Here is a 21,829-nt window from a genome sequence, read left to right on the forward strand (position 1 = left end):
TCTTCATCGTACAGAAAAGAGCCTACAAATAAAGTCACCCAAAAAAGAAGGAAAAAAAACCAACAAAACAAAACAAAACAAGGAAAAAAAAAAAAAAAAGACAGTTCTATGCTGAGCAGCCAAAAACATCATGATTTATTTTTCATATCTGGAGAAACTTCATAGTCCAAACACAACCAAACTGTACATTTTACAATCACATTCTATTTGTAAACAGTTAAAAAGCCACTGACTTCTTTTGCATTGTCGGACACAAAAACAGTTAGAATCAAGGCAATGAAATGATGGCGAGTCCTGCACTGGTCCAGGTTGGTTGCTTTTTTTTTTTACCCTTGCCTGGTCTTTATGAGTAATAAAGTTCGTGGACCAGCCAAGCTTCAGAAGAGAACAAAACAAACAAAAAAACCCCCAACACCCCTCTTTGCGTGGCAAAACGAAACAAAAAACAACAGAAGATGTAACTCGTTACTTTTGCAAGAGCCAGCTCAGAGTTGGGTAGGACCCAAAGGCTGCTGCAAGCCCCAGAGGTTGGTTACAGTCTGCATAGTTCGGGTGGGCTTTAAGGTACGACAGAGTTAACGGCAACACAGTCACAGAGAGCAGGAAGGGAGCCGCTGCTGGGCCCGGGGAGGGGACGGAGGGGCGGAGGGGGCAGGAACAGGGAGCTACAGATCATCAGCAAACCACCAGCACTCACCACTAAGGACAGAAAGCAGAATGGTCAAACTCCAGCTTCAAGCAGGTTTCTTTTCTTGGTTTTGGTTTTTTTTTTCCTTTTCTTTTTTCCTTTTTTTTTTTTGTCTTTTATTTTTTTCCTGTTTTCTTCTTCTGTTTTTTATATTCTTTTTGGCAGAGAAAAAGTCTTACAGAGCAATAAGTGTTATCAGTGCTAAAAGTTGCTTGGTTTTTGTTTTTGTTTATTTTTTTAAGCTTATTTTTTTTCTTTCCTATAAGAAACTACAAGGAGGGGTTGGTGGTTTTTTTTTTTTTGTATTTTTGTATTTTTATTTAACTGGGGAACTGGTTTTCCTGAGAGCCATGCTCTTTGATTTAGGATACAGGACTAGAAAACAAAAGGACATGGCCAAACACTGTTCGTTATTCCCAGAGATAAAAAGCATCTTTCTTTTTATATTTTTTTTTCTTATTTTATTTTTTTTTTTAGATTTTTAAAATATTTTTTTTTCTTTTTAAAATCTTTTCCTTCTCTTTCTTTTTAATCTTTGCTTTTTAAAACCTTTTAAAATCTTTTTCTTTTCTTTCTTAAATCTTTTAATACTTTTTCTCTTCCTTTTTCTTTCCTTTCTTTTTTCTTTCCTTTTTTCCCCTTCCTTGCTTTTCCTTTCCTTTCTTTTTGTTGCCTTTCCTTTTTTCCCTTCCTTTTTCCTTCTTTCCTTCCTTTTTTTCTTTCCTTTTCTTCCTTTTTCTTTCCTTCCTTTTTCTTCCCTTTCTTCCCTTCTTATTTTCCTTTCCTTTTCTTCCTTCTTCTTCCCTTCCTTCCTTTTTCTTTCTTTCTTCCAGTTTTTCCCCTTCCGTTTTCTTTCCTCTTTTCCTTCCAGTTTTTTCCCTTCCTTTTTCTTTCCTTTCTTCCCTTCCTTTTTCTTTCCTTTTTTCCTTCCATTTTTTCCCTTCCTTTTTCTTTCCTTTCTTCCCTTCCTTTTTCTTTCCTTTTTTCCTTCCAGTTTTTTCCCTTCCTTTTTCTTTCCTTTCTTCCCTTCCTTTTTTTCCCCTTTCCTTTTCTTCCTTTTTCTTTCCTTCTTTCATTTTTTCCTTCCTTTCTTTTTCCTTCCTTCATTTTTCCTTCCTTCTTTCCTTTTTAAAAACTTTTTTATTTAAAACCTTTTTTATTTTTTTTCAGTCACCATTTTTTTGGTCTTTTTTTCTTTTTCTTTTTTTTGGTGTCTTTTATTTTTTTTTTAAATGATGGAAGAGTAAACATTTTTAAAAGCTTCTTATTTTCTTTCTCTCTCTCTCTTTTTTATTGTTCAAAAACGAAACTGAAGTCCCAAACCCAAACAAAGAAAATAGTCTGTAAACATAGGAGGCGTCTCAACCACAGGCACCCCCCAAAACCAAACCAAACCAAACATAAACTTGAAAGCCTATTGAAAGTGCAGGACCCCTCCTGGCTTGCAGGTTGGGTTTGCAAAGTCACAGCTGTGGCCACAGTTTTGTTAGTTATTTATATTTTTTTTTTCTCTTTTCTTTCCTTTTTTAGATTTTTTATTATTTTAAAGTTTTTTTTTTTAATCTTTTTTTTTTTATTATTATTTAAACTGCAGAGCTAAATTCTTTAGGATTTTTTTTTTGTATGTTTTTTTTTCTTTTTTAATACATGTAAAAATAAAACGAGAGTAACAACAACACCAAACAACAACGAACAACAACTGGTGCAATACTTTTCATTCGTTAAAACGCTAGGGTTCAGCATCCTCGGGACCGGATCTTTTCAACGCCACGACAGCACGAGAAGGTAGGGGGCGATTAACAGCAAGGCATAGTAGAGAGCACAAACCGCCTGTAGTAGGGACAATCCTTGAGTAAACATTTACACGTGAACTGCTGCCTCCCCCTCCCCCCACCTAGTGCCAACTGGGACAGAGAGGAGGACATCATTCAGTGCAAAGGTACAAAGCTCATACTCCAAACATCAGCAAAAAAAAAAGAAGGAGAAGAGAAATAAAACGGAATAAAAACAAAAAAACCCCAACTAAAAACAACCCAAGAGACCAACCCATGATGAATATCCACAAATGAGCTCATTCCAAGCGTTTCCATACGGATAGCACTAGCTGGAAGTGTAAATATAGATTTATTTTTTTTGTTGGTTTTTTTTTGTAGGTTTTTTTTTTCTTTCACATTATACTATTGGCCTGCATGATTCAAGTATTCAAACTGATATGTTTTGGGCTAAAACAAAGTGGAAAATGTGCAGAAAGTAACTTGTTTCCACAGGTGACCCCCCCTCCCCCGGCTGTAGGTGAAGAAGTCCAAATTAGTGCTGCTTTGTTACATCTTGAGGTCACAGTTTCTCAGCTGGAAAAAAAGAAAACCCAAAGGGAGGGGGGAGAGGGGAAGGTTTTTACATGGACTCTCCACCTCCGCCTAGGTGGTCAACAGAAAGGAAAGCGTTGATGGGGGACGGGCTGCTGATTCCCCGGGTGTCACTGCTGCTCGGGGTGCCCCACAGGCTCGTGGAATAGTTGGGGCTCCCCCAAAGTGAAGTGCCATGAAGGTCTCCACTGCTAGTTCCCGACAGCCCAGCACCATTCCAGTGATTTAGATCATTACGGTTTGAGAACGAGTGGGAACCGTCAATGGATCCGAGTCGGCTCTGGCTGGATCCCAGAGACTGCCAGCCAGGAGACGGAGTCAGGGACTGGCCTTGTGCAAAGAAGCGGCTGATCTCCTCTTCACTGGCAAACTCAGCAAGGATGGTAGTGTTCCCTAAAACACACCTGCAGAGGGACAACAGCCAGCCTCAGACACTGACATTCCCACACACACCCTCCCGCCACACCAACAGGGACTCCAAACCCCTGCCACAAGCCCCTCGGATAGGATCACTGAACTGTTTGGGCTGAGATCATCCAGTCCAACCTTCAACCCAGCACCACCATGGCCACTAAACCATGTCCCACAGTGCCATGGCCACACATTTCTTGAACACCTCCACCACCTCCCTGGGCAGCCTGTTCCAATCCCTGACCATTCCTGCAGTAGACATTTTTTTCCTCATCTCCAATCTAACTCTCCCCTGGCACAACTTCAGGCCAGCTCCTCTTTCTCTACCACCTGACACTAAGGAAAAGAGACCAAGCCCCATCTCACTGCAACCTCCTTCAGGGAGCTGTAGAGAGCAATGAGGTCTCCCCTCAGCCTCCTCTTCTCCAGGCTGAACAGCCCCAGGTCCCTCAGCTGCTCCTCATCAGCCCTGTCCTCCAGACCCCCAGCTTCACTGCCCTACTCTAAACTCAGTCCAGCCCCTGAATGCCTTTCTTGGAGTGAGGAGCCCAAACCTGAACACAGAGGATGTGGCACCTGGAATCCCTGCAGCCCTGGGCAGCGTTTCAACCCCCACCAAACACTTGTGTGTAACATTCGGGGAGGAGACAGAAGAAAGCACTCACATGTGCAGAGATTTTTGTGCCTTCACTACCTCTTCTTTTGAACTGTAACGGACCAAAGCATTCCCATGTGGGAGGTTAAGGTGGAATGTTATTAGTGGGCCGTGCTGCATGCACAGAGTACGCAGGGTTGAGCCATCAATCTGAGGAGGAAACCAAGGCAGGACATGAGGACAGCCCCTGCAAAGCCTCAGCTCCAGCACAGGGCAGCTGCTGGGCTCCCAGAGCCCTCCGCCAGTCCACCTCGTGCCCACCCATGCCCTGCATCCTTACCTGAGGTGTAAGGTTTTTCAGAACAAGCCAATTTGTTATTCTCCCTGAGCTGCTCTCACCCCAGCTTGAACCTGAGCGAGGGAAAAGGAAGGAGTCAATGCCCTGCCATGCTGCACACTGGGTGTAATAACATAAGCAGTTGCATGGCAGCCAACAGGAACAGGGACAGCAAAGGAAACCCCAGGTGGTGCCAGTCCTCTGCGGACCTGGAGTCATTAGAAGGGTGCTTAGGGATGCTGTAGGACTCCATGTCTCGATCTCCTCTACTCATTTACCTTCTGAAGTGTTTTGATGAGGGAAACACAGCCAGAGGTAGCTACACTGTGGTCAGATAATGAAGGCAAAATACAAAGAGGCTTGTTCTGACTCTTGCTGCAAGCTGATGACAGCTCTGGAGCCTGCCTGAGCTGAGCTCCCACGAGTGAGCTCATTCTGGTGTGAGCCGCTCCGAACAGGGAACTGTGTTCAGACCTCAACTCCAAACACATGGAGATGCGGCTCACACTGAAGAGAGAACAGCCCAGAGTGTCACCTGTGCTGCCACTGCACCCACACCTCTCCCTTCCCTCTTCCACCCAGGAAGACATCTGCTGCAGTGCAGAGCACAAGGTACAGCCCAGCCTTTGCTTTTGGCAAGGCCAGAGCTCCAGATGCCAGCTGACAGTGACAGACCATCTAACCAAACCGGTGGGACATCCCCCAGCTCGACAACAAACCGAAAGGCTCCCCCAGACACAGGCAGACATCTTACCAGGGGTGTATCTGGCATCAGAATTCCCCCATCCTCCACCCAAACGCAGGGAATTATCCCAAGTGGACAACGGTGGCTTCTGGCCTGTTAGCCCTGGAGGGGGCCGAGACGGAGCAGTGATGCTTTTAGGTGGCAAAGGGACCTTCCACAGCTCATGAGCCAGAGAGGTGTTAGTGACTGATCCAGGAGACCACGTTGATTTGGAATCACTGTTTCTGGCTACTGAAAGACAAAGAGACAACCACCATCAGTGTGCTGCTGGAACTGGCACCTCGCTACAAATTAAAGCTGCTGATCACGAGTCAGCTCAGAATGGCTCCTTTGAGATCACTGAAGGGACAGCAGAGACTCCACGGCTGCATTTAACATCCCTCCTGGAGCAGGTGTAGGGAAAGAGCAGCAGAAGCAGACCTCACCTGAAGTGCTTTGTGCTGTACTGCTGAGGGAAACATTGTAGTTGGAGGCACGAATGGATGACCAGGCACTAGTTGAAGGCAGCGTGGTGTTCAAAGATGAGGATGACCCTGGGGCAGAGACAGGAGTCACAGCACAAATGCAGGAGAATTGAAAGGCATCAATCCCAGACTGTTTGGGTGGGAAGGGACCTTTGAAAGTGACTCAGTCCAACCCCTCTGCAGTCAGTAGGGACATCCCCAACTAGAGCAGGCTGCTCAGAGCCCCAGACAACTTCATCTGGAACAGTTCCAGTGACTGGGCATCTCCCACCTGTCAGGGCAACCTGGGACAGGGTCTCACCACTCTCACTATAAAACAAATTCTACCTTCTCTCTCCAGTCTGAATCTCTTCTAGTTCAAACCATTTCCCCTTGTCCTGTCACACCAGGCCCTGCTCAAAATTCCATCCCCTGCTTTCTGGTCAGCCCCTTTAAGTCCTGAAAGGCCACCAGAAGGTCTCCTGAAGCCTTCTCTTCTCCAGGCTGAACAAGCACAAATCTCAGCCTGGCCTCAGCACAGGGCTTCTTCCAGCCCTCCCAGCATTGCTGTGGCCTCCTCTGGCCCTGCTCCAACACATCTCTGCGTCCTGTGCCACAGACTCCAGAGCTGGCCCCAGCACTGCAGGTGGGGTCTCAGCAGAGGGGCAGAATCCTTTCTGTTGAAGACACTGCTGAGAAGCAAAGCCAGGAGCAGATAGCCCTCTGTAGTGGCTCCAAGCAGAGGCAGCTCCATCTCCTGCAGTGGCTGCCAGGCTCTGCCTGTCCCTGCACTCGATGACATCAGGCTGCATTCCTGCCATAGCTGCGGTGCTGCATCAAGCAGCAGCGCCAGAGCCAGGGATGAGCTCTGCAGCAGCGAATCCACAACACAAAAGATGTTTAAAGGAGGAGATGAGTGGGAGGCAAACCCATCTCCAAGTAAACACAGCACTAATTGGAGAAGGCAGCAGCCCACATACCACTGTTCCTGTCCCTGAGGTGGTCAACTTCCCGCACAGTATTAATTGAGAGATTGTTTATGACACTGCCAGGAGTGACGTAAGGGTCAGTTTCAGGGTCGATGTTTGGATAACCTTTCCACGGCTCACCAGGACGGAACTCTAGGAACAGATTCAGAGAAGCAGCTCATTTTGCTTGTTTTCATGAACAGGAAACAGCTGTCTAAGCAACACATCTCCTAATGCTTGATGAGCCCAACCCCCTGCAGCACTTAATTGACTCTGCCTTCACCGTTTCATCCACTTCCTTTCAGTTTCTCTGGTCCCATCTTACCAAGGTAAAATCTCTCTCACTTCTCTTTGTACAACGAAACTGCTGCTCTCAGCCTCCAGAGTCACAAAATGGTGGGGGTTGGAAGTGACCTCTGAAGGTAACATTTAGTCCAGCTCCCCTGCCAAGGCAAGGTTACATAGAGAAGGTCGCACAGGAACACATCCAGGTGGGTTTGGAATGTCTCCAGAGAAGGAGACTCCATCGCCCCCCTGGGAAGTCTGTTCCAGGGCTCCATTACTCTTAAATTACAGAAGTTCCTCCTCATGTTTAGATGGAGCTTCTGATGTTCCACTCTGTGCCTGTTACCCCTTGTCCTATCACTGGGCACCACTGAACAAAGCCCCCTGACAGCCACCCTTGAAACACTGATGAGATCTCCCCTCAGGCTGCTCTCCTCCAGCCTTAAAAAGCCCCAGTTCTCTCAGCCTCACCCTGCTCTAACACTCCTTCCATGCTTCTCTGCGGCTCCTTTCCTTGTCCCTCCCCACGTGGCAGCTGGAGGGTATAAGCTGGGCAGGAAGGATCCCCCCAGGTGTCGCCTACCTGGTGGCCAGTTAACACTGCTAGAGCCATTAGGCGATTTGGCACGGGGCCAGCCATCCCCAATCGATCCAGGAGGACTGGCTGGTGAGTTACTGCTGTTCATGAAGTCATAGGGGACAAACGGAGACTCTTCCAGCCTGAAACCACTTGAAATAGCACCTAGTGAGAAAACAACAACAAAGAGCACTAAGTGCTTCTCACAGGCAATCCTCCTACAGCTGCAGCTGGAGGAACCCATGCCCAGGCAGAGCAGCAGAGAACCACAGCATGGTGGGGATTGGAAAGGACTTCCAGAGATTGAATCCAATCGTTCTGTCAGAACAGAGTCACCCAGTGCAAGTCACACAGGAACACATCCAGATGGCTCTTGGAAGTCTCCAGAGAAGGAAATTCCATGACCTCTTTGGGCAGCCTGCTTCAGGGCTCCAGCACCCTCACACCAAAGAATTTTCTCCTGCTGGTCAGGTGGAACCTTCTGGGATGTAGTTTGTGCTACTGCCCCTTGTCCTGTTGCTGGGCACCACTGAGAAGAGTCTGGCCCCATCCTCTTGACTCCATAATCGAACTGCTAATACTATGCAGCAAACATGACCTGCAGCTGGAGTGCCACCAGCACCTCTAGACTCTGCTCATCTGTGCCAGCAGGTGAAGCTCCAAGTGCAGTAGCAGGACACTTCCACTAGATGCTCAGGGAACAAGACACTTGCTAGAGTAAACCAGCTGACAAAGCTAAAAATACCCAAACCATCCGAAGACTGGACAGGAACAGGAGCCCAGAGACATTCTGGGACTATCTTTAGACACAGAACCTTTGTGCTACAGACTCAGATTTTAACTGGATGAGATTTCAAGCAACTGAAACAGCTGAAATATCATCTGAGTCCTGACTGCTGCCAGGAAACATGAAGCACTCAAATCTACCTCCTGTACAGCAAGGCACAGCAGCTCTACTGCTCTGTCCCCTCTAAGCTCTCCCCATGCTCACAATTCAAATGCTCACACTCATGACCAAAACCTGCAACTATGGACAGCAGACAGAACACCTGGACATGAGACAAATCCCCCTAAATCACCTTAAACCAGCAAGGCTGTGGGAAAGCAAGCTAGGAAATACAAAGCCCCTGGTTTAAACATGTATAAAGCATTCCAAGACAGATTAAGGTGAAAGCAGTGGCAGCAGCCACTCTTCAAGACAGGAATTGTGTATGACAGTTCTGTTACACCTCAGATCACAGCTGTAAGCTTCAAGCCAGCTTTAGGCTGCTGCAGGAGACAAGCAGCAAGCTCGTCACAGACAAGACAACAACCATGGCTACATCTGATGCGTCATCACAGAAGGGCTGGGTTTGAAGAGACTTCTAAGATCACCAAGTCCAACCCTCAACCCAGCACTGCCAGGTCACCACTGAACCATGGCCCTCAGCACCACATCTCCATGGCTTTGAAACCCCTCCAGAGATGAAAACTCCACCACTGCCCTGAGCAACCTGGGCCAGGCCTTGAAACCACTCAAGGGAAAGAAATTGTTCCTCATGTCCAATCTAAACTTCCCCTGGGGCAACCTGAGGCCATTCTTGCCCCATCACTGTTTCTTGGGAGAAGAGCCTGACCCTCACCTGGCTCCAGCATCCTCTCAGGGAGTTGTAGAGAACCAGATCTCCCCTCAGCCTCCTTTTCTCCATGCTGAACAACCCCAGCTCCCTCAGTAAGATCAAAATCTGCTGTGCAGTGTCTAGCCCTCTTGAGGACAGCTTGAACTTACCATGTTTGCTGGAGTTTTGCTCTAACGAGGTGTTCACAGAGATGCTGTCCACTGTAGTCCATTTCCTCAGTCGAGACTGTGGCTCTTTAATACTGCTCATGTCCAGGTTTACATTCAAGTTTGAGTTCATTCCTAGGAAGAGATACAACTTCAGAAACACAGCCCACTACCCCTGCCAGTCACCACTGCTGTCCTCCCAAACACTGCAGAGCAGATTGCTGGGGTTACCTCATGCTTCCAAGCCTGCTTTGGAGAAAGGTTCTAGCAGTGAACACAGTGACCTCACTACAGAGCCCAGCTAAGCGATGCAAAGCACTGAGAGCTCTCAGGTGATGTCTTCATGCAAAGGTGTCAGTGCAATTGAGGAAGATAAAGAAAATGCCAGGGTCTCGAGTGTGGCACTTCTGACAGCAGCACAGCTGAGCCCAGCTGTACAAAGAGGGACTTTGAGGAGCTATGCTTACCTACAGCAAACACTTTCCTCCGCAGGAGGGTGTCTGCACCTAGTTCTGGTCAGTATCTACCTCATTCCTGCTCTTTCAGCTTCTGTACCACACCAGCATAGTTAGAGCAGCACTTGGTGTGAACTGCACAAGTCATGCTGCTGCTCCTCCTCCACACAGCCTGCTTGCCCTGGAGGAAAGCCTCACTAAGAGGACACAAACCAAACTTGTCCTGGCCTTTCTAAACTGTTGTATTCCAGGTTTATCTGCCAGAGAACCTATGTGATGCCAACCAAAAGCAACTCAAGTACCTGTGAGGACCAGCTACTCTGGCTTTGGACAGCATGCCCACATGTTGGACTTTGGCACACCTGCTCTCCTTCCAGGTCTGTAAGAGCCTTTAATTCACAACAGAGTTGGTTGCATTCCCAGCCCTTTAGATCCATTTACTCCATTTCTGGTTAACAAACCACTCCAAGATTTCAGTGGAGGGCCAGGGACATGCAGGGAACTTCTCAGATCAAGGAGAAACACCATTAGCAGCACTGCAATGAGTGCTGAGCTGTGCTCCTGAGTTCACAACCAGTATCATGCAGCAGTTGGTTTGGTTTGAGTGGTTCAGGTTTGTTTCCATAAAGGCACCAGCAGATGTTGATGCCAGAAAAGCAGCCCCTTGAGAAGCCTCAGAGGAAGTGCCCTGGGAGAGGTCAGCTGAGTTTCAAGAAACACAACAACTACCAAGAGCTGCAGCAGGAAACAGGAGAAGTCATCTCAGTGCAGCTCCTGACACCTCTGCTTTTGGCATTCTGCTGCTGTCAGAGCCATCAGCTGTGTGCAACAGTAACCTTGTCTCTGGCTCTGAAGAAGCCTGCACAGGTCAGAGCTCTGAAGGAAGGTCAGGAAGATGACAAGCTGGCAGATGGGCACAGCCAGCTGACCAGGTTAATGCCAACCCTCCAACAGGCACAGGCCTCTGTCCAGGGCTCCATGTATGAAACCCAGGGTATGAACATCAGCCCCTGGACAGAATCTGTCATTTAAAGTCCTCCCAGAAGGGGCTTTTCACACTAAGTTGTGGAAGATTTTCTCCTGCTCACTGTGTGGTGTAAGAGGGTTATTATTGTTATGAGAAATGCTGAACTGTGTACACGAGCTTAGAATGGGACTGCAGGACTGGCTGGCTAGAGACCTCCACCCACTCCCAATCTCTGCTCCTCAGGAACAAACACTCAGAGAACCTCCACAAGCTCAGCAACCCAGACTATCAAGAGGACCTCCTGCTTTTGTTGCTAGGCCTCCTGACACCATTGATAGAACATGGAGAGAAGCACATACCTGTGAGATCTTCCAGAAGACAAGTGGGGAAGTTCAGCTCCTCCTCACTCCTAGGCTACTACACTCTGCACTTGGAGGATGCTATCAACACTCCTCTGGACTCTGTGTTTCACTAAAGAGTGAAGAAGCTCTACCCTTAAGCTCTGGCTCCACTTGCTCAGATCACTACAGCACTACTCCAGAGGAATCTCAAAGAATCCTTAGGTACACTGCAGCAGATTCCTGAGGGACCTCAAAGCAATCTTACACAAACTGCAGGTTCCTGAAACGTGGCAATGAGTAAGGTGAGAAAGCAGCTACTGAACAGTGGCATACAACAGTGCAACTGCAGAGACACAACAGAGAGGAACCTCGGGTGGGCAGGCTGAAATTAGCATGAAGTTTGGTGACAAAGTCAAATATTCCTTGCTTAAACCCTAAGACAGTGCCCCCAATGGCCAAACAAACTTCAGTGTCCTGCCTCGCCCTCTAAATGAAAGCAGGAGTTAGATCTTGACGCCAACCAGCAGCAGCAAAAACGTTAAGCGGCAGCCTGCAGTGAAGTGGCCAGAAGCAGAACTGCAGGGTGCCACAGGCAGTGCAGCAGCAGCCACCCACTGGCTCCACAGCACCTTTACCAAGCGGAGGGATTGCAACAGCAGTCTCACTTAAACTTTCCTACAAAGGGCAATGAGAGTGCAAAGGGAATCAGCCCAGCAGTAAGAATCAGATTCATGTAGGAGAAAAGCAAACTGAAGAGGAGGGATAGAACAGGAGGGTTATGGTGCACAGCTGTAGTAAGTACAGGACAGCATTAAATAGGGACCTAAAGTAAGGAGAAAATATACGAGCCTGGAATTTCTGAAGCAGAAATTGGACAGAAGCCTGCAAAGGTAGGGAGAAAGAAAGAGGAGATGCTTGTGTGCAGAAATGTGCAGACTTTTTGCCTGGAGTGAGATAACCCATCTCTAAAAATGCAGAGCTAAAACTTCCTCTCCTGGACACCACCAGAGGGGAAATGAGGACTTTGTTTCCCCTGTGTGAATGGAGACTCACTGACAGGGATCTGAAAATCCACAGAAATGAGGCCACATCAGTGGATTCTGCCTTTAAAAGTCCTTCAGGTCCAGGAATTATAAAATTGCAGAAGGACTTTGGATCACCCTTAGGACCCAGAGGATAAAAAAGGAAAGAATTCATAGCATCACAGACTTGTTTGGGTTGGAAGGCACCTTAAAAGGTCATCCAATTCCAGGCCCAGCCATGGGCAAGGACATCTCCCACTAGCCGAGGCTGCTCAAAGCCTCATCCAACCTGGTCTTGAAGACCTTCAGAGAGAGAGCATCCACAGCCTCCCTGGGCAACCTATTCCAGTGTCTCACCACCCTCACTCTAAAGAATTTCTTCCTAATCTACATCTTAAAGCTTCTCTCCTCAACAGCGAATGGAGCACTTGTGAAAATCTTTGCCGACCAAAGAACGTTAACCCCACAAGGAACCACCACTGCCACCAACCCCCAGGTGCTAACAGGACTCCAGCTACTTGTTTCCAGAGACAGGCCCCAAGGAGAGCAAGGCTGTGCCACACCAGCACGGAGCACAAGAAATGAGGATGGAGAACTCACCTATAGGGAAGCTGCTGAACGCATTTATTGGCGAAGGCCCTTTCTGCAGCTCAGGAGTAGTGTGGGGCAGGACATTCTCAAGGAAGGATTTCATGGAGGGCTGATGGAGTGACTGCTGTTGGGAGGGTGGAGTCTGCTGCTTCATTAACAGGTTTGGATCAAGCTGACGGGACTGTTGCATCATCTGTTGCTGCATACTAAGAGATCGACCCTTGAAAAGACAAGAGCAGTCCCAACATCAATAGGCAGCAGAAAGCTTCTCCTCTACTCCAGGAAGACCACCAAAGGCAGCTCTGGGCCCCACACGCCTCTGCGCGGCACAGCCCCGGAGCCAGGCTTAGCTGCTCAAACCCTGCCTGCTCTGCTGCGCTTCTAAGAGCACTGGCGAGCAGAAAGGCGGCTCAGGAGCAAGTAAGTAAGAAAGGTCGTTCTTTACCTGCTGCTCCTGCTGCTGACGACCACCAGAAGGCATGCTTCGACTCTGGGCTTTTTGCTGCTGAGCCAACAACCGCTAGGAGACAGTGCGTGGTGGTGGGTGTTGGAGGAACGGTTACGGCTGCCACAAGTCTCTTACTTAAGACTTTCAAACCCAGCAGAGGGCGAGTAGGCTTTGTTAGCTTACCTGTAACTGGGAGATCTGAGAAAGCTGGTTTAACTGGGACAGTTGATTCAACATGGCTACCTGTTGTGGGCCAAAAAGTGGGCTCAGGCCACCGTTGTTTGGTGCATACTTCAGTAATGATACTGGAACCTGCAAAACAGGCAAGACGTAGAGTACTTCAACATCTGGTCAACAGCTGTCCAGTTCTTGAAATCCTCATCGAGCCAAGTATGGCTTCAAAGCTGTAGACAAGAACCAGCACTGCCACCAAAGCAAGCTCTGCCCTCTGAGGCAGCATTCTGGCAGTTTACCCACAGAAGGTCTGATGGACTCAATTACCTGAGGGGACAGTAATGGAGGAGGCACTTGAGCACGTGGATTAGGCTGAGATGAATTAAGAGGTTGTGCTGGAGGCTGCTGCATGCTCCTGGGCTGTGCTGCTATATTACCAACACCAAACATACTGGGATTGCCATTCTAGGGAAAAGATGGACAGTCAGTGACAAGAAGCCTCTGCTGCTGCTCTCCCCACCCCAACACATCTGAACGAACCAGGTCTCAACCCCACAGGTACTGGGACGTTACACCAACAGCTACCAAATGCCGTCAGTATCATGCCAAGGACGTGCCCCCAGCCTTACCTGTCTAACAGAATTCAAGTTTTGCATACCCAGCCCTGCTAGGGAGCCCAGGGCTTGGTTAGGTAGTGCATTATTTGAAGGGGGAAGCTTCAGGTTTTGATTGGACATAAACTGCAAGTTTTGGGACTCGTCTGCTACAATGCCATCCTGCTCGGACACACAAACCGATGCGCAAGAGCCAGCCAGCAAGCAAGCAGAAGGGAGAAACCATTGCCAGGAGCAGAAGGGAAGAGTCACAGGACAGTCCAGCACCAGCAGGAGATAGGCAGAAAACAAAAGAGATCAGGTTAGTGGTCGGCGCCGGGAAGGGGCCACACAAAGTGTTTAGTGTCTTATCTAGCAGAGAACAAATCTACCAAGGGACTGATGAGAACCCCCCGCCATGGTCCTCTCCCCTCCAGGCAGGCAGCCCAGGGGCACAGAGCTACCTGCCTGCCCACAGGTGCCCAGCGGCGAGAGCCAGACTGACCTTATCGAAGTAAGGACCGCGCTCCATGGAAGACTCTTTGGGAACCTGCGGGCGCGAGCCAGGGCCCTTTCCCACCACGCGGTTGTAATCTCCAGCGCCCAGCCCGTGCTTCTCCAGCTCCAGCCGCTTCTCCTGCAGCAACCCTGCGGGGACAGCAGCCATGGGCCACAGCCAGGCCTCGCTGCCTCGGCCAGGCTCTGCTCAGCAACAGCTGAGACGATTCTGCTCTCGAGCCTGACACTAAAACCCATCCCTTTAGCTTTGAACTCTTGGGCTCCGCTGAGATGGGAGAGGAGACAACGGGAATGGATGGCTGTGGTGGGGTTGGGCTCTTCTCCCAGGTAACAGGCAACAGGATGAGAGGAAATGGACTCAGGTTTATCCTGCCAAAGGGTTGTCAAGGCCTGGCCCAGGCTGCCCAGGATAGTGGTGGAGTCCCCATTCTCAGAGGGGTTTCAGAACTGTGGGGATGTGCTGCTGAGGGCCATGGTTTGGTGGCGACCTGGCAGTGCTGACATAAGAGTTTGACTTGCTGATCTTTGAGATCTTTTCCAACTCCAGTTTTAAACTGGAATAGAGTACAGATATCCCACTTTAAACAGGAAGAGTGCAAATACCCAGTTTTAACTGCAGTAGAATGCAAACACCCAATTTTAAACTGGAATAAAGAGTGCAACTACAGCAAAAACTCTAATCTACAACGACTTTGAATTCAGTAGTCTGTTATTAGAACATATTGTTATTAATCCACGGAAGAATTCTACTAGGTTTCATTTGCCAGAGGAATCCTGACAATCAGGGGATCCAAAGAAACCCAAATCTGCTCACAAACCATTTTGCACCCAGGTTTACACTTCTCTTAAAACAACTGTTCTGTATTATCTAAGCTCATAGAACTAAAAATGTGTTTCCCAGGATGAGCCCTGAGCAGTGAGTGTGGGATTGGGCACATTTCTGGTGCTCTTTGGTGCAACTGAGATATTTACACTACAAGAAACAAAGCCACCACATCCCGAAATCATCCTTTCTGGTCAGCTTAATGCAGCTCAGCTCAGCTTGACCTAGAGACAATGTGACTGCAGCAGCCAGGTGATGTAGCTGTGCAGCAGCTCACAGCCACAGTTGGGTTTTTTACTCTGTTCCTCATTTTAGGGTAATTGTTTTAACTATTTATAGCCAGCTCTATAGACAATATACATGGGTTTTAAAAAGCAATTTAAAGAAGGACACAAACTAAAAGAGAAATTGGAAAGGAAAGCAATAACCCCCAGCTAGGTTCTCCTCTTCTTACCTCCAGACATGTCCATCTTATTGCTCTGTATGGTTTCTTCTGGTGATTCTCTCTGCAGTAATAAAATTAATGGTAATTATTTAGCCATAGTGTAAAATTCAACAAAAATTCCTACACCCTACTTCAATGCAAACCTGCAAGGAAAATAAAACAAATACCTGAGACTAACCAGATGCTATTTTAAAGCATTTTCTTCCTTTAGTTGCTACTCAGCTGCAAATAGAGATCCACCAGAACCCTATGGAGCGTTAAATTAAACACCAAGCTGTTGGATGAACAATGGGATAGGTTGTCCAGGGAGGCTGTGGATGTCTCCTCCCTGAAAGCATTCAAGGCTATGCTGGATAAGGCTTGAGCAACCTGGGCTAGTGGAGGTGTCTCTACCCATGGCAGGGGATTGGAACAGGATGATCATTAAGGTCCCTTCCAACCTGAACCATTGAAGGATACCACAAATTCCTGGGCAGTGTCTACAACCCCACTTTTGATCAATAACTGAGTCTTTTTGCAATGAGGATGCAGAGAAATGGGATGGATGAATGACAGAGGGTAAAGAGAGACAAGTAAAGGGACAGTGAGAGTGACCTCTAGGCAATGAAACACTTCAGCCTCTGCACAGCAAGCAGCACACACTTACCGAGAAACTGAGATTGGTGAATTGCTTAAGGAATGGATTGATCCATGCTTCATCGTGCTTGTTTCCACCTTTCATCACTCCCTTCAAAACAGAAAGATTCCTGTGAGACTCAGATGTTCACTACCTGCAGCTTCCATTACACCACAAACAGCTGTGGATGAAGACTGGTGGAACTTCACTGAGTGCAGCAATCTGCTCTGACCTAGCTTTCAGAAATTACACTGCTGCAAAAGGCTTCACTCAGTCTTTGCCCCAGCACAATCAGGGCATGCAACAGGTTGGAACAAAGATAATCAGAGGGTGGAGCACCTCTGCTATGAGAACAGGCTGAGGGAGTTGGGGCTGTTCAGCCTACAGAAAAGGCGGCTCTGGGGACACCTGAGAGCAGCCTTCCAGTATCTGAAGGGGGCTGTAAGAGAGCTGGGGAGAGACTTCTGACAAAGGCCTGGAGTGACAGGATGAGGGGCGAGGGCTTCAAACTGGAAGAAGTTCTGTTTAGGTCAGATATTAGGAAGAAATTCTTCCCCATGGAGGGTGGTGAGATGTTGGAACAGGTTATCCAGAAAAGTGGTGAAGGTTCCAAGCCTGGAAGTGTCCAAGGCCAGGCTGGATGTGGCCCTGAGCAAGCTGGTCTAGCAGAGGTGTCCCTGCCCATGGCAGGGGTTTGGAGCTGGATAATCCTTGAAGTCCCTTCTAACAGAATCCACTCTGTGATACTGTGATTACCTTTGTGGGCATTTTTTTCATGTACGGTGGCCAATTCAAAGATGGGTTTGCTTCTTGTGAAGAACTGCTGTTCCACATTCCAATCTCTACATCCTCCTCTTCCTCCCAGCTGGTCTGACGACTGCCTGTCAGTGGCATATCATCTCCACACCAACTGTCTTGCATAGATTTAGGCCCTGAGTTGTGAAAAAAAAAAAAAATCCAGCACATTAACATTCCAGTAGCAAGCAACTGCCCTTAACACAAAGTTAGCTTGGTGTCTACTCTAGGACAAAAAGCCCTCGATCATGTCAAGCTCCTGGAGTTATCTCCCCAATCCTCATTTAGTCAAAGATGATGCAGAAAGCACTCACCAGGTTTATTTGAAGCCTGTTGACCAAGAGGAGCATTTCCCCAGCCAGAGGTGCCTGCTGCATCGCTGATGGGTTCTCCCCAGCTAGTACCAGTATCCATGGGTTTACCCCACGCTGAAGTTCCGTTATCTACAGTGGTGGCTGGAGTAGAAGGCTCTCCCCAACCTTTTGAAAGCAGTATGAGTTATTGACATGTTCTAAAGCAGAATTCCAAACAGCTATCTAGAGAGACTCAGGTGTTTTGCCTTTTCTAGATGGTAAGACACAACAGAGAGCACATGAATGGACACTGATCTGGTGTGTGAACTGTCACAGCCGGGAGCCCTACCAGGAACAAAAGGAATTACAAAAATACAAAGGGCACGTGGAAGGGATGGCATTTTGAGAAGAGAAATGCCTAAGATATCATGATCTTAAAAGCTGCTCATTTGATACAAGCTTCTCCCTTTCACATGTGATAAAAGAGCCAGAGCACAGAGCACCTCAAGGCCACCAGGCAGGCTCAGCTGCAGGCTCAGCATTCACTGCTCCTACAACTACCAGTGCAGAAATGCTGGTCCAGACTCCACCTACAACCAACCCTCTTCATTCTGTCTCACTTGGAGAGGACTCTTTGGCAACATGAACTTTAACTGGTTCAGAACCACATGAAGAACCCCACTTTTGTTCCTCAGGTTGTATCTGAGGCCCTCCCCTCTCCCCACAGCCCAGAGTGACAGCAGAGCTGTCCAGTCGTTACTACTGGAGCTGTTCAAACTCCAACAGCTCTTCCATTTGGGATAAAAATGGCTATGAGCACTGTTGCTACTACTGAGAAACACAAACAGCGTTTCATTGGCAGCTTTCTCTTGCCAATCCTCTCGAATGAAGCAAGAACAAAGAACTTTGACAAAGGAGAGAAAAGAGAGGTGCGTAAAACCAAGCCTTACCAGAACCCGAACTGCTCTCCTTGCTAGACATGGCACTTGAAGACAGTAGCTGCTGATGTACCTGTGCTTGCTGGTCTGAACTGCTGCTACTGTTTGGGACATTTTTATTCCACATATTCACATTTTTGTAGTTGTATTTGCTTGGGTCACCCCAAGCAGAAGTTCCATCATCAATTTCCATTTTGCGGCGGATGGACTCCGGGGATGGCTCCTCCCAGCCCGTGGGCTCCTCCTCCTTTGCTGCTGCTGGCATCGGCCCGCCCAGCCAGCCCGAGCCCGGGGGTTTGTTCGTGGCAGAGGGGGCCCCCCAAGAGCCAACATCTTGTTTGTTCCATTCTGGAGAGTTGATTTGCTTTGATGAATCCCCCCAGACTTGAGGCTGGTTGGCTTTAGGAGGCTCTCCCCAGCCCTGGCTCTGATTAGGCTTTGCAGGCTCATCCCACGTTGCAGAGCTGTTTGGGTTTGTGTTATTTCCTCCCCAAGGAGCAGAACTTGATTTACCTGGCTCATTCCAACCAGACACCGATCTGTCACTGTCACTGCCACCTGAACTGGATTTCTTAGACTCACCCCAATGGTTGCTCCTCGAATTTTCGCCCCAGCTCTCACCGGCAGAAACTGCCCAACCCTGGCTGGACTTCTGTCCATCTGCCCATCCCTGTTTAATCTTCTGGCTGTCATTCCACGATGACTTTTCCTCCTTGCCACTTCCCCATGATTGATTGCTCTTGACCATTACTGTAGCAGCAGAATCTTCTTCCCACCCCCCTTGGCTGTTTGACCCTTTGGAGTCTCCCCACCTTGTGGCAGCCTTTGGCTCTCCCCACCCTGACACAGATGAGGTATCGTTATTGTTAGGGTTAGGTCTATCCACACATCCCCCTGAGCTGGAAGTCTGTGTCACAGAGCCTCCCCAGGCCTCTGTCCCATTGTCAGTTTTTCGCTCTCCCCTCGGTGACGTTTCGGTGTCCCAGGCAGTGTTCTGTTTGATTGGAGTCTGTCCCCAGCCCGAGTTGGAGAGGACACGTGGGTCTAGGTCAGTTCTGGTCACTATGCTTTGGAGCAACGCGTGCTGGTCGACCTTCCTCCTCTCGCGGCTCTGCCCCTCCGTGCTCCCTCTGTCCTCGTGGCATCCAGTGCTCTCCGAACTACCCTCGCTCTCCCCTGCACCTGCCTTGGCCCAGGCACTGCCCTGCTCAGGAAGCGGAGGAGCAGCAGGGCTCTGGCCGTTGAGCTCATCCTCCTCAGCAGGCTTCCATCCATTTGTAAACTTCCTGCTGCCGCCGCTGGCGCTCTCGCCGGAATGCTGACCGCTGGGCGCTTTGCTCCACTCCCCGTTGGCAATGGCAGTGCCAGCGCTTTGGGCAGGGCTGCCCCATCCTCTTCGACTCCCGGCAGCACCTGCACCATTTCCACTTCCCCACGGCACGTTCTGGGAGCTGCCTGGCCCTGCCTCCCACACCCCTGCTCCTTTACTCCCGTTGATTTGAAAGTTAGTGCTGCCAGGCCCGCTGCCGCCTGGCTGCATTAGAGTTGCATTCACAGTGTCACCATTAGCTTGGCTGCTCGGGCCTGAACACTTGTCTCCAGAGTAACTAGAACCATAGGCACCCCAGGAAGTACCGTAAGAGCCACCAGTCTTGGCCTCCCCGTTGCTCAGGTGAGCCATGGAAGTGCCGTTTGGAACCGGGGAGGGCTGGATCTGAGGGTGGTTCATTGTGCTCAAGCGCCAGGCCCCGTGCCCTGTGTTACTGGGCAGCTCGTTCATCTGCACTGAACCAGCAGAGTTTGGTAAACTAGAGGTCATAAAGTTAGTGTTATTTGGTCCATTCATTTCAGTGTTAAGGTTTTGAGGTTGCCCACTGAATGAAACCTTCCTTGTACCATTGACTTCAGAATCGCAGCTTTCCTGAAGGCTTCCCCAGGAACCATGGGCTGAGCCACCCACCTTGGAGCTAATACTCTGACTGGTAGAGATCTGACCTATGGTACTGCACTGAATACTTGTGCCAGGATTACCACTCCCTACAGACCCTTTCAGGGCATGTCCATTGTTCTCCAATACAGGCCAGGCACCATGGTTGCCATTTGAATTCAAAGTGCTTGGATTTAACCCTCCATTTGATGAAGAGTTTATGGTGCCCCAAGCATTCATTCTATTGTTGCTACTTTCAGATTTGCTGTCAGGAGCATCCACAGAAACTTGACATGTGCTTATTATGGTTCCATGGGACAACCCCCAGGGCCCATTGATACTTCCATTGCCCACATTATTGCTGTTGCTACCAACCACAAACTTATTCTGAGAACCGTGTCCGACGCCGTTCCGAATGCCATCGCCGTCACCACCTGCGCTCCCTGAAGCCATGATCACCAGGTTCCTCTCTGACCCAGAGCTAGAGGCAGAGTCAGTGTCCATACATTCTGATGTCAGCTCTGGGTCACTGCCAGTGATTGATGGCCATGCTTCTTTGTCAGAGCCGTCTACAATAACTTTATCCCAGTTTGTGCTGGAGTCACTGTTCGAAGAGACTGGTCCCCAGTGAGAATTTTCATAATGGGATCCTAGACCACTGTGGTTCAGATCTAAAGGGAAGAAGGAAAAGTCCAAGGGCATTATTATAAACTTGGCATTATTACAAACTTGGCATTATTACTGCACTGAGCAGAAGGAGGGGGAGGATGCATAAAGATACTAAAGCCAGGAACGGTTTTGCTGCTTCTGACACTGCAGGCACTGAAGGTGCCACAGAAAGGTCCAGCTGCTCAGCACACTGCCACACACCACCTCAAGCACTGCAGGCACTGAAGGTGTCACAGAAAGCAGCTGCTCAGCGCAGTGCCACACATCACCTCAAGCACTGCAGGCACTGAAGGTGTCACAGAAAGGTCCAGCTGCTCAGCACACTGCCACACATCACCTCAAGCACTGCAGGCACTGAAGGTGTCACAGAAAGGTCCAGCTGCTCAGCACACTGCCACACATCACCTCAAGCACTGCGGGCACTGAAGGTGCCACAGAAAGGTCCAGCTGCTCAGCGCACTGTCACACATCACCTCAAGCACTGCAGGCACTGGAGGTGCCAGAGAAAGGTCCAGCTGCTCAGCGCACTGCCACACACCACCTCAAGCACTGCAGGCACTGAAGGTGTCACAGAAAGGTCCAGCTGCTCAGCGCACTGCCACACACCACCTCAAGCACTGCAGGCACTGAAGGTGTCACAGAAAGGTCCAGCTGCTCAGCGCACTGCCACACACCACCTCAAGCACTGCAGGCACTGAAGGTGTCACAGAAAGGTCCAGCTGCTCAGTGCACTGCCACACATCACCTCGAGCACTGCAGGCACTGAAGGTGTCACAGAAAGGTCCAGCTGCTCAGTGCACTGCCACACATCACCTCAAGCACTGCAGGCACTGGAGGTGCCAGAGAAAGGTCCAGCTGCTCAGCACACTGCCACACATCACCTCGAGCACTCCACACCAGGCAGAGCTGCATGGTCACAGAGAGCATCAAGAAGCACCCCTGAAGGTACAGTCTTTGGCCAGAGAAAAAGGGTTTTACAGTCTCTGCATCAGCACATGCAAAGCATTTGCTAAAGGGCACACACACTGCAAAC

The 21,829-nt window shown here is 49.0% G+C and overlaps 1 protein-coding gene across 8 annotated transcripts in view; it reads right to left on the minus strand.

The window, feature by feature from the left end:
• Nucleotides 1-977: 977 nt before the first annotated feature.
• The window catches only part of TNRC6A (trinucleotide repeat containing adaptor 6A), a 51,169-nt gene continuing 30,317 nt past the window's right edge, over nucleotides 978-21,829 (minus strand). For 3 of the 8 annotated variants that reach the window (XM_064153317.1, XM_064153318.1, XM_064153315.1), the window contains 19 exons: nucleotides 18,213-20,798; nucleotides 17,284-17,448; nucleotides 16,931-17,106; nucleotides 16,205-16,285; nucleotides 15,568-15,619; nucleotides 14,277-14,419; nucleotides 13,808-13,954; nucleotides 13,506-13,643; nucleotides 13,188-13,316; nucleotides 13,002-13,076; nucleotides 12,566-12,776; nucleotides 9,184-9,315; nucleotides 7,422-7,580; nucleotides 6,566-6,706; nucleotides 5,568-5,675; nucleotides 5,152-5,373; nucleotides 4,401-4,471; nucleotides 4,131-4,270; nucleotides 978-3,458 (listed from right to left, as the gene is read on the minus strand). In XM_064153317.1, coding sequence (XP_064009387.1) covers nucleotides 3,083-3,458; nucleotides 4,131-4,270; nucleotides 4,401-4,471; nucleotides 5,152-5,373; nucleotides 5,568-5,675; nucleotides 6,566-6,706; nucleotides 7,422-7,580; nucleotides 9,184-9,315; nucleotides 12,566-12,776; nucleotides 13,002-13,076; nucleotides 13,188-13,316; nucleotides 13,506-13,643; nucleotides 13,808-13,954; nucleotides 14,277-14,419; nucleotides 15,568-15,619; nucleotides 16,205-16,285; nucleotides 16,931-17,106; nucleotides 17,284-17,448; nucleotides 18,213-20,798 — 5,252 coding nt within the window. In that variant the 3' untranslated portion in view covers nucleotides 978-3,082. The remainder of the gene's footprint in view (nucleotides 3,459-4,130; nucleotides 4,271-4,400; nucleotides 4,472-5,151; nucleotides 5,374-5,567; nucleotides 5,676-6,565; nucleotides 6,707-7,421; nucleotides 7,581-9,183; nucleotides 9,316-12,565; nucleotides 12,777-13,001; nucleotides 13,077-13,187; nucleotides 13,317-13,505; nucleotides 13,644-13,807; nucleotides 13,955-14,276; nucleotides 14,420-15,567; nucleotides 15,620-16,204; nucleotides 16,286-16,930; nucleotides 17,107-17,283; nucleotides 17,449-18,212; nucleotides 20,799-21,829) is intronic. The other 5 variants (XM_064153321.1, XM_064153316.1, XM_064153322.1 and 2 more) reach the window with 3 other exon arrangements.

This window comes from Pogoniulus pusillus, chromosome 13, assembly GCF_015220805.1.
Source record: "Pogoniulus pusillus isolate bPogPus1 chromosome 13, bPogPus1.pri, whole genome shotgun sequence".
Lineage (NCBI taxonomy): Eukaryota > Metazoa > Chordata > Aves > Piciformes > Lybiidae > Pogoniulus > Pogoniulus pusillus.